We start from the raw sequence: 11664 nt of genomic DNA, 5'->3' as shown, positions 1-11664 counted from the left end.
TTCTTACTTTGCTTCTTATAACTTTCAGAAAAACAGTTTTAGAGAAAAAATACAACCTTAAAAATGAATTTAGGATGTTTAAACACATATACCTTTTTACCTTTTAAATTCCTTCCTCTTCTTTCCTGACAATTTAAATCAATGTTCAAGTATTTTTTTGTTGTTGTATTATTGTAAAGAATAATAAATACATTTTAATTTAATTCTTCATTTTAACTTCTGTTTTTTCGACGAAGATTATTTGTGAAATATTTCTTCAAATTTATTATGATTAAAATAAAAATAAAATATTCAGAAAGATCTAGAAAATCTTTAGAATCAAATTTAAATCTTATTTCAAAGTCTTTTGAATTTCTTTTAAAATTTTTGCTCTGGAAAATCTAGAAGAAATAATGATTTGTCTTTGTTAGAAATATAGCTTGGTCCAATTTGTTATATATTCTAACAAAGTGCAGATTGTATTTTAACCTATTTAAAACATGTCATCAACATTTTAAAATTAATCTTAATCAGGAAAAATTACTAATGATGTTCCATAAATTATTTTTTAAATTTTTTCAAAAAGATTCGAATTAGCTAGTTTTTCTCTTAATTTTTTGGGGGTTGATTTTGGAATTTTAAAGAGTCGAAATTGAAGATAAACTATGTTTCAACATTTTTTTTACATTTTTTTCGTGTTTTCTCTTCTTTTAAACCGTTCAATTAAGGGTTTTTTTCATCATTTATTCTCTACAAAAAACCTTCCGTAAAAGGAAAAAAAAATGTATGATGGAATGACAGACAGAAATACCCATTTTTTATATATATATATATATATATATATATATATATATATATATATATATATATATATATATATATATATATATATATATATATATAAATTTATTTTTCAAAAAGATTCGAATTAGCTAGTTTTCCTCATAATTTTTTTTGGGTTGAATTTTGAATTTTAAAGAGTTGAAATTGAAGTTGAACTATGTTTCAAAATTTTATTTTAATTTTTTTCCTGTTTTCTCCTCTTTTAAACCGTTCAATTGTTTTTTTCATTTATCCTCGACAAAAAAACCTTCCGTAAAAGGAAAAAAAAATGTATGACGGAATGACGAACAGAAATACCCATTTTTTATATATGTATAGATATAAATGTATTAATTAAAGGTAAATTTAGTAAATTGGCTTGTTCTGGCAATTTATTTAAGTGTGTATCAAACTGGTAGCCCTTCGCATTAATCGGTACCCAAGAAGTAGCTCTTGGTTTCAAAAAGGTTGGTGACCCCTCACTTCAAAGCACAATTAATGATTACTTACTGGAATTACTCATGTCTAAAAAAATGGCAGAAAATTTGCAGGAAACTGATTTTTTGATCTTTAAAAATTAATTTGCTGCTGACTATTAAACTCATAACGTCTTGCGGGACAAAATGACACCGGCGGGTGCCATAGTTTGGACACCCCTTATGCTGAATAAAGGTGTTGTGCTGAAAATATAAACTTAATAATTTCTTGTGGGAGAAGTGGGGGTGCCAATTCAAACACCAACCTACTTTTTTCCCCAAAATGTATGCACTTACACTTACTTTTGTGACACAATCGCTAAGAACCATCGAGCCCCATGCAACTCTGTGGGGGTGGTCTTGTGCACCTTGACAGGAAGTGCGGAGGTGTTGGAGTTGTGGGTTTGAGTAAGAGAGGAGACGGCTGCGGCGGAAGTGCCGTACCCACTTTTTAACTGAACTAGTGACTGGTGGCGTTGCTTGGTGGTGGATAGAGATTGAGATCGGAGTGGGGGAATAAAAGGGGAAGGAAGGAAGGAGAATTATGAGCGTGTGGGTGGTGGTGGTGGTGGGGCAGGCACCCACTGCACCTTGACACCTTGCTCTCGCTGCAGCACCTGATAAGTGTCATGGAAAACGTCTGGTTTCCTCCTGCATGTTAAGTGCTTGCATTCTCCTCTCCATAGTTGCCTCCATGCAAGCTGACACTTGACTAATGACAGGCAACAACCACAATAATGATAGTGGTAATATTACACTTACAGTAGCCATGCCGGTGGAATAACATTTCGTCCGACTTAGACCGCAATTTTGTAAAAAGTGTAAACATAAGTTAACTACTGCACAACCAAATTACAGTATTTTCCAGACCATAGGGCACAATGCTGATGAATGGTCTATTTTCCATCTTTTTCACATACAAACCCCGTTTCCATACACTACAAAAAGTCAGCGTTCAAAAACAATTAAAAAAAAAATAAAAAAATGAGGGGTATTTTACTTGAACTAAGCAAAATTATCTGCCAATAGAACAAGAAAATTCAGCTTGTCAAGACTTTCCAAAACAAGTTGAAATTAGCTAACCTCAATGAACCCAAAAATACCTTAAAATAAGTATATTCTCGCTAAAAGCAAGTGCACTTTCCTTGGTAGAAAAAAAGTAGCGGGGGGTGTATATTGGAGCGTCCCGGAGGAGTTAGTGCTGCAAGGGGTTCTGGGTATTTAATCTGTTGTATTTATGTTGTGTTACGGTGCAGATGTTCTCCCAAAATGTGTTTGTCATTCATGTTTTGGTCTGCGACATGTCCAGGGTGTACGCCGCCTTCCGCCCGAGTGTAACTGAGTAGGCACCAGCACCCCCCGCGACCCCAAAGGGAATAAGCGGTTGAAAAATAGATGGATGTATTCTTGTTTGGTGTGGGTTCACAGTGTGGCGCATATTTGTAACAGCGTTAAAGATCTTCAGCTCTCACTGGATCGGTTCGCAGCAGAGTGTGAAGCGACAGGAATGAGAATCAGCACCTCCAAGTCCGAGTCCATGGTTCTCGCCCGGAAAAGGGTGGAGTGCCATCTCCGAGTTGGGGAGGAGATCCTGCCCCAAGTGGAGGAGTTCAAGTACCTAGGAGTCTTGTTCACGAGTGATGGAAGAGTGGATCGTGAGATCGACAGGCGGATCGGTGCGGCGTCTTCAGTAATGCGGACGTTGTACCGATCCGTTGTGGTGAAGAAGGAGCTGAGCCGGAAGGCAAAGCTCTCAATTTACCGGTCGATCTACGTTCCCATCCTCACCTATGGTCATGAGCTTTGGGTCATGACCGAAAGGATAACACTACAAAAAGTCAGTGTTCAAAAACAAACCAAAAAAATACAAAAATGAGGGGTATTTTACTTGAACTAAGCAAAATTATCTGCCAATAGAACAAGAAAATTCAGCTTGTCAAGACTTTCCAAAACAAGTTCAAATGAGCTAACCTCAATGAACCCAAAAATACCTTAAAATAAGTATATTCTCACTAAAAGCAAGTGCACTTTTCTTGGTAGAAAAAAAGTAGCGGGGGGTGTATATTGGAGCGTCCCAAAGGAGTTAGTGCTGCAAGGGATTCTGGGTATTTAATCTGTTGTATTTATGTTGTGTTACGGTGCAGATGTTCTCCCAAAATGTGTTTGTCATTCATGTTTTGGTCTGCGACATGTCCAGGGTGTACGCCGCCTTCCGCCCGAGTGTAACTGAGTAGGCACCAGCACCCCCCGCGACCCCAAAGGGAATAAGCGGTTGAAAAATAGATGGATGTATTCTTGTTTGGTGTGGGTTCACAGTGTGGCGCATATTTGTAACAGCGTTAAAGATCTTCAGCTCTCACTGGATCGGTTCGCAGCAGAGTGTGAAGCGACAGGAATGAGAATCAGCACCTCCAAGTCCGAGTCCATGGTTCTCGCCCGGAAAAGGGTGGAGTGCCATCTCCGAGTTGGGGAGGAGATCCTGCCCCAAGTGGAGGAGTTCAAGTACCTAGGAGTCTTGTTCACGAGTGAGGGAAGAGTGGATCGTGAGATCGACAGGCGGATCGGTGCGGCGTCTTCAGTAATGCGGACGTTGTACCGATCCGTTGTGGTGAAGAAGGAGCTGAGCCGGAAGGCAAAGCTCTCAATTTACCGGTCGATCTACGTTCCCATCCTCACCTATGGTCATGAGCTTTGGGTCATGACCGAAAGGATAACACTACAAAAAGTCAGTGTTCAAAAACAAAACAAAAAAATACAAAAATGAGGGGTATTTTACTTGAACTAAGCAAAATTATCTGCCAATAGAACAAGAAAATTCAGCTTGTCAAGACTTTCCAAAACAAGTTCAAATGAGCTAACCTCAATGAACCCAAAAATACCTTAAAATAAGTATATTCTCACTAAAAGCAAGTGCACTTTTCTTGGTAGAAAAAAAGTAGCGGGGGGTGTATATTGGAGCGTCCCAAAGGAGTTAGTGCTGCAAGGGATTCTGGGTATTTAATCTGTTGTATTTATGTTGTGTTACGGTGCATATGTTCTCCCAAAATGTGTTTGTCATTCATGTTTTGGTCGGCGACATGTCCAGGGTGTACGACGCCTTCCGCCCAATTGTAGCTGAGTAGGCACCAGCACCCCCCGCGACCCCAAAGGGAATTAGCGGTTGAAAAATAGATGGATGGATTCTTGTTTGGTGTGGGTTCACAGTGTGGCGCATATTTGTAACAGTGTTAAAGATCTTCAGCTCTCACTGGTTCGGTTCGCAGCCGAGTGTGAAGCGACCGGAATGAGAATCAGCACCTCCAAGTCCGAGTCCATAGTTCTCGCCCGGAAAAGGGTGGAGTTCCATCTCCGAGTTGGGGAGGAGACCCTGCCCCAAGTGGAGGAGTTCAAGTACTTAGGAGTCTTGTTCACGAGTGATGGAAGAGTGGATCGTGAGATCGACAGGTGGATCGGTGCGGCGTCTTCAGTAATGCGGACGTTGTACCGATCCGTTGTGGTGAAGAAGGAGCTGAGCCGGAAGGCAAAGCTCTCAATTTACCGGTCGATCTACCTTCCCATCCTCACCTATGGTCATAAGCTTTGGGTTATGACCGAAAGGATAAAACTACAAAAAGTCAGGTGTTCAAAAACAAGAAAAAAAGATACAAAAATTAGGGGTATTTTACTTGAACTAAGCAAAATCATCTGCCAATAGAAACAAGAAAATTCAGCTTGTCAAGACTTTCCAAAACAAGTTCAAATTAGCTAACCTCAATGAACCCAAAAATACCTTAAAATAAGTATATTCTCGCTAAAAGCAAGTGCACTTTTCTTAGTAGAAAAAAAGTAGCGGGGGGTGTATATTGGAGCGTCCCGGAGGAGTTAGTGCTGCAAAGGGTTCTGGGTATTTGTTCTGTTGTATTTATGTTGTGTTACGGTGCAGATGTTCTCCCAAAATGTGTTTGTCATTCATGTTTTGGTCGGCGACATGTCCAGGGTGTACGCCGCCTTCCGCCCGATTGTAGCTGAGTAGGCACCAGCACCCCCCGCGACCCCAAAGGGAATAAGTGGTTGAAAAATAGATGGATGTACTCTTGTTTGGTGTGGGTTCACGGTGTGGCGCATATTTGTAACAGTGTTAAAGTTGTCTATACGGCCACCCTCAGTGTGACCTGTATGGCTGTTGACCAAGTATGCATTGCATTCACTTATTTGTGTGAAATGCCGTACATATTATGTGATTCAGCCGGCACGCAATGGCAGTGCCTTTAAGGTTTATTGGCACTCTGTACTTCTCCCTACGTTCGTGTATCACTCCGTACAGCAGCGTTTTAAAAAGTCATAGATTTTACTTTTTGAAACCGATACCGATAATTTCCGGTATCCCATTTTAAAGCATTTATTGGCTGATAAAGAGTTGGCATTCTAGTTTCAAGCATGTTTTACTCAATATAGGTCATAAAATCTCAGCAACAAGCTGTGGTATCTTACTCAGATAATTTAGGACCTAAACCCTTAAAACAAGCAAAACAGTCTAACATAAAATATGCTTAATGAGAAGAATGATCTTATCAGAAAGAAAATAAGCAAATATCACCCTTAATTGAGATATTTAATCTTACTTAGATTTCAGTTTTTGCAGTGTATGAGTTGGGAAATTGTGTTATTCATATATAAAAAAGGAATACGATGATTTGCAAATCCTTTTCAACCCATATTCAATTGAATGCACTACAAAGACAAGATATTTGATGTTCAAACTCATAATTTTTATTTTTTTTGGCAAATAATAATTAATTTAGAATTTCATGGCTGTAACACATGCCAAAGTAGTTGGGAAAGGGCATGTTCACCACTGTGTTACATCACCTTTTCTTTTAACAACACTCAATAAATGTTTGGGAACTGAGGAAACTAATTGTTGAAGCTTTGAAAGTGGAATTCTTACCCATTCTTGTTTAATGTAGAGTTTCAGTCGTTCAACAGTCCGGGGTCTACGCTGTCGTATTTTACGCTTCATAATGCGCCGCACATTGTCGATGGGACACAGGTCTGAAAGTACCCACACTCTTTTTTTACGAAGCCACGCTGTTGTAAAACGTGTTGAATGTGGTTTGGCATTTTCTTGCTGAAATAAGCAAGGCGCTTAGATGGCAGCATATGTTGTTTCAAAACCTGTATTTACCTTTCAGAATTAATGGTGCCTTCACAGATGTGTAAGTTACCCGTGCCTTGGGCACTAATGCACCCCCATACCATCACAGATGCTGGCTTTTGAACTTTGTTTCAACAACAGTCTGGATGGTTCGCTTCCCCTTTGGTCCGGATGACAACGATGTCGAATATTTCCAAAAACAATTTGAATTGTGGACTCGTCAGACCACAGAACACTTTTCCACATTGCATCAGTCCATCTTAGATGATCTCGGCTCAGAGAAGCCGGCAGCGTTTCTGGATGTTGTTGATAAATGGCTTTCGCCTTGCATGGTAGAGCTTTAACTTGCACTTACAGATGTAGCAACCAACTGTAATTAGTGACAGTCGTTTTCTGAAGTGTTCCTGAGCCCATGTGGTGATATCCTTTAGAGATTGATGTCGGTTTTTGATACAGTGCCATCTGACGGATTGAAGGTCACGGTCATTCAATGTTGGTTTCCGGCCATGCCGCTTACGTGGAGTGATTTCTCCAGATTCTCTGAACATTTTGATGATATTGTGGACCGTAGATGTTGAAATCCCTAAATTCCTTGCAATTGCACTTTGAGAAACGTTTTTCTTAAACTGTTTTGACTATTTGCTGACGCAGTTGTGGACAAAGGGGTGTACCTCGCCCCATCCTTTCTTGTGAAAGACTGAGCATTTTTTAGGGAAGCTGTTTTTATACCCAATCATGGCACCCACCTGTTCCCAATTAGCCTGCACACCTGTGGGATGTTCCAAATAAGTGTTTGATGAGCATTCCTCAGCTTTATCAGTATATATTGTCACATTTCCCAACTTTTTTGTCACGTGTTGCTGGCATCAAATTCTAAAGTTAATTATTATTTGCAAAAAAAAATAAAGTTTATAAGTTTGAACATCAAATATGTTGTCTTTGTAGCATATTCAACTGAATATGGGTTGAAAATGTTTTGCAAATCATTGTATTCCGTTTATATTTACGTCTAACACAATTTCCCAACTCATATGGAAACGGGGTTTGTACACGATGAGTCGGGTGTTTCTTGACCTCCGCCGAACCCCTGAGGCCGACTCACCGAACCCCTAGGGCAGGGGTAGGGAACCTATGGCTCTAGAGCCAGATGTGGCTCTTTTGATGACTGCATCTGGCTCTCGGATAAAACTGAGCTGACACTGCTTAACACGATAAGTAATGAATAATTCCACTTGTAATCATAGTGTTAAAAATAACATTCAAAATATAAAATATGCTAATGCATTTTTATGTTCAAGAAGTTGCGTTAATGGTAAGTGTTGGGCTTGCCCTCCTGGGGGTTCTTCAGACCACCAAGCACCGACATGAGAGCCTGTTTTAGGGTTAAAATATTGTTTTTTTTTTTTCAATTAGTCTCTCAGTTGCGTTCCAGCAATTGTCTTTTTCTCTTGCGTCCTCATTCGCCCTCTGGCTCCAGCCCCAACCCTGTCTCCCCTCCTGGCTGCTGCTTATAACAGAGCGACAGGTGATTAGATAACAAGGCCCAGGTGGGCCATCTACGCACCTGTCGCTGATTTCGAGGCCGGTCCTGGCAACATCCTGCTTTTCTGCAGGCCCGCAGGCCACGCCCCCTCCACATTTAGCTTTAGAATAACAATGTTATTACAAAGAATAAGAGACCTATTATACTCTGGAAATGTTGGTCTTACTTAAATACGCACGCATTTAGTGTTAAATAAAAATATTATATGGCTCTTAGGGAAATACATTTTAAAATATTTGGCTTCTTGGCTCTCTCAGCCAAAAAGGTTCCCGACCCCTGCCCTAGGGTTCGATCGAACCCAGGTTAAGAACCACTGCTCCAAATGTTTCCAACTTTTGAATGCATATGAGGGTTCCTCTTTCCGCAGAAGCAAAAGCATGCATTTCATGTCCCGCCTCCCTTTCTGCGACACCACATTTTGATCAGAGTAAGAGCTGTGCTTGGATTTACATGCCAGAGAGGATCAGATGGAAGCGGATATACTGTAAATCTTTAGGACTCCATGCATGTCTCTGACAAGGAACTCATTCCCGTGATTTGTAAGCGTCTGCGAACGACATGGAAAATATTCACTTTCGAAAAAAAAAAAAAAAGTGCCCGGGGTTTTCCTTGGAAATGCTTTGTTTGCACTCCAATCTTCATAAATAATTTAGGACACGAGCCATCAATACAATTCCTGTTGTAATTAAACTGAAATAAAGCGCTTGACAATAAAACGCAGCTTCTGCTTTGTCCTTCTCTGTCCTCCTCTACATCCCCACCTCCTCGCTGAGGCCCGAAGCAGCCAGGAGATAATTCAAAAAGTAACAAAAAAAAGAGATGGAGAGATGAAATTAATTTCTTTATTTGCTCCTATTGTTCTTTCCCCCCTTTTGTTGGGGGGAAAAAAAAGCCAGGCCAGCCTGATTCTGATTATAAGGCAAAATAAAGAGAGTTTTGGGGTAAAAAGTTAGTGTTGCAGCACTTTTGTCAGCATTACCAAACTTCAAGAATTTGAATCCGTCGGAAATAAAGCAGCATTTAAATGAAGTTAACGTTGACGCTCTCAAAAAACAGCTGCGGTATAACAAAACGTACTTTGAGCGTGCACGAACAAAGCAAAGCAAGCACGCAGCTGCCACTCAAACGCCAAGATGGCTCCTTGCTTTACGGGACGTTTCAACAAAGCCAACGACTTAATTGCCTGATGAAGATATAAATGGTAAGTGGGTTACACTCGTATAGCGCTTTTCTACCTTCAAAATGTACTCAAAGCACTTTGACACTATTTCCACATTCACCCATTCACACAACGATGGCGGGAGCTGCCATGCAAGGCCCTAACCGCGACCCATCAGGGGCAAGGGTGAAGTGTCCTGCTCAAGGACACAATGGATGGTGACGAGGTTGGTAGAAGGTGGGGATTGAACCAGGAACCCTCAGGTTGCCCCCAACTGTGCCATGCTTCGCTTACGGTATTTTCCGAACCGTAGGGCGCACCGGAATATAAGGCGCACTGTCGATGAATGGTCTATTTTTTACCTTGTTTCGTATATAAGACGCATTAAAGGAGTCCTATTATTATTATTTGTTTCTAAATGTAAAACATTTCCTTGTGGTCTACATAACATGTGATGGTTGTTCTTTGGGAAAGGAAACTTCTGTGTCGAGTACCCGATTCACTTTACTGAGTGACTCAAAAAACTTGAGTCAGTGAAAGGAATCAAGTTTGCCATCACTAAGGGAAGTTCGTAAGGTTGAAGATTCAAGAAGGTTAAGGCTGTCTCTGCGGGCCTAACATAAATTTTAATAATAAATTGAGGAAATTTCATTTTATTTTGATTTTACTTTTCCTGAATATATAAAAGTATGCATTATATTGTCTTTATGTCATATCAGACTCCAGTGTTGCTGTTCTTAAGTTAGACCAGGGGTCCTCAAACTAAGGTTCGCGGGCCGGATCCGGCCCACCAGCGTCCAAAATCCGGCCCGCCGGAAGTCCCAAGTAAATATATATATATAAATATATACATCCATCCATCTTTTTTCTACCGCTTAGTCCCTTTTGGCGCCTATCTCAGCTACAATCGGGCGGAAGGCGGAGTACACCCTGGACAAGTCGCCACCTCATCGCAGGGCCAACACAGATAGACATACAAACCTCGCACTCACATTCACACACTAGTGCCAATTTAGACATATATATATATATATATATATATATATATATATATATATATATATATATATATATATATATATATATATATATATATATATATATATATAATATATAGATATATATATATTTTTATATATATATATATATATTTTTTTTTTATATATATATTTTTGGGGAATTTTTTTTTCATTAAAAATTAAAAAAATATTATTTTTGGGATTGTTTTATTATTTTTTTTGATCTATCCTTTCCAATCCATTTTATACCGCTTGTTACTTTCAGTGTCTCCTCACTGCTCAGGCAAATCATGTTGTCTAAAAATGCTTTCTCCCATCAATAACGTGACATCATTGAGCTCGGTATATATGTATACATACATATATATATATATATATATATATATATATATATATATATATATATATATATACATATATATATATATATACATATATATATATATATATATATACATATATATACATATATATATACATACACATATATATACATATATATATATATATACATATATATATATATATACATACATACATACATACATACATACATACATACATACATACATACATACATATATATATATATACATATATATATATATATATATATATATATATATATATATATACATACATATATATATATATATACATATATATATACATACATATATATATATATATATATATATATATATATCACAAAGTTTGGGGACCCCTGCGTTCGATCTTTTATCCAATCAGAATTCAGCTAGCTTGTTTTTGATTGATTGATTGATTGAAACTTTTATTAGTAGATTGCACAGTACAGTACATATTCCGTACAATTGACCACTAAATGGTAACACCCGAATAAGTTTTCCAACTTGTTTAAGTCGGGGTCCACGTTAATCAATTCATGGTATGATGCCAGCGCTGAATGAAATCCGTGGCGGTCCAGGCAGTGTAGGCGAACGTGGAACATACAGTTGATAGACCGCTGCGAAGGCCAATCAAATCACGAGTTGTTGACTGTAGGCTCTTCTAAGTACGCCTCCTATGATCGAATACTTATGTGTGACTCACAAGAAAGTATCCAGTCCCAAGTTGTGAGTTTCAAAACCAAGAAGTGCTGAGGCCAATTTTAAAACATCTGACTGGCCTGACATGATTAGGGAAAACAAAAATATATTTGGGAGTGGGCCTTACCCCGGTAGATGGCAGTCTCTTTCCGTCGTTGTTGGGGCGCATGGGCAGAGAACTGTAGAGCCTCACACCTCGATCTGTAACGGCGTATCTGCTCTGAAAGAGAAGAAACACAGACAAATTCTAAGTATTTTTGCTTTTATGCACGAGGAATGTAGATCGGAAGCAAAAATCAATCATTCCAAATGTCTGTAGCGAATACCTACATCCCAGCTGTTCATCAAAACCTGGGGTCGGCAAACCCAACGTGTTGAAAGAGCCATATTGGACCAAAAAAAAACAAAAAAACGAATCCGTCTGGAGCCGCAAAAAAACGTTAAAAGCCTTATGTAAGTGTTATG

The 11664-nt window shown here is 38.9% G+C and overlaps 1 protein-coding gene across 4 annotated transcripts in view; it reads right to left on the bottom strand.

Moving 5' to 3' along the window:
• The window catches only part of tox2 (TOX high mobility group box family member 2), a 342562-nt gene that overhangs the window by 189235 nt on the left and 141663 nt on the right, over positions 1-11664 (bottom strand). For all 4 annotated transcript variants that reach the window (XM_061889367.1, XM_061889359.1, XM_061889350.1 and 1 more), the window contains exon 2: positions 11327-11419. In XM_061889367.1, the coding sequence (XP_061745351.1) occupies positions 11327-11368 (42 nt within the window). In that variant the 5' untranslated portion in view covers positions 11369-11419. The remainder of the gene's footprint in view (positions 1-11326; positions 11420-11664) is intronic.

This window comes from Nerophis ophidion, linkage group LG02 (assembly GCF_033978795.1).
Source record: "Nerophis ophidion isolate RoL-2023_Sa linkage group LG02, RoL_Noph_v1.0, whole genome shotgun sequence".
NCBI classification, from domain to species: domain Eukaryota; kingdom Metazoa; phylum Chordata; class Actinopteri; order Syngnathiformes; family Syngnathidae; genus Nerophis; species Nerophis ophidion.
Note: the sequence above shows the minus strand (reverse complement) of the source record. Positions and strands in the feature narration are given on the sequence as shown.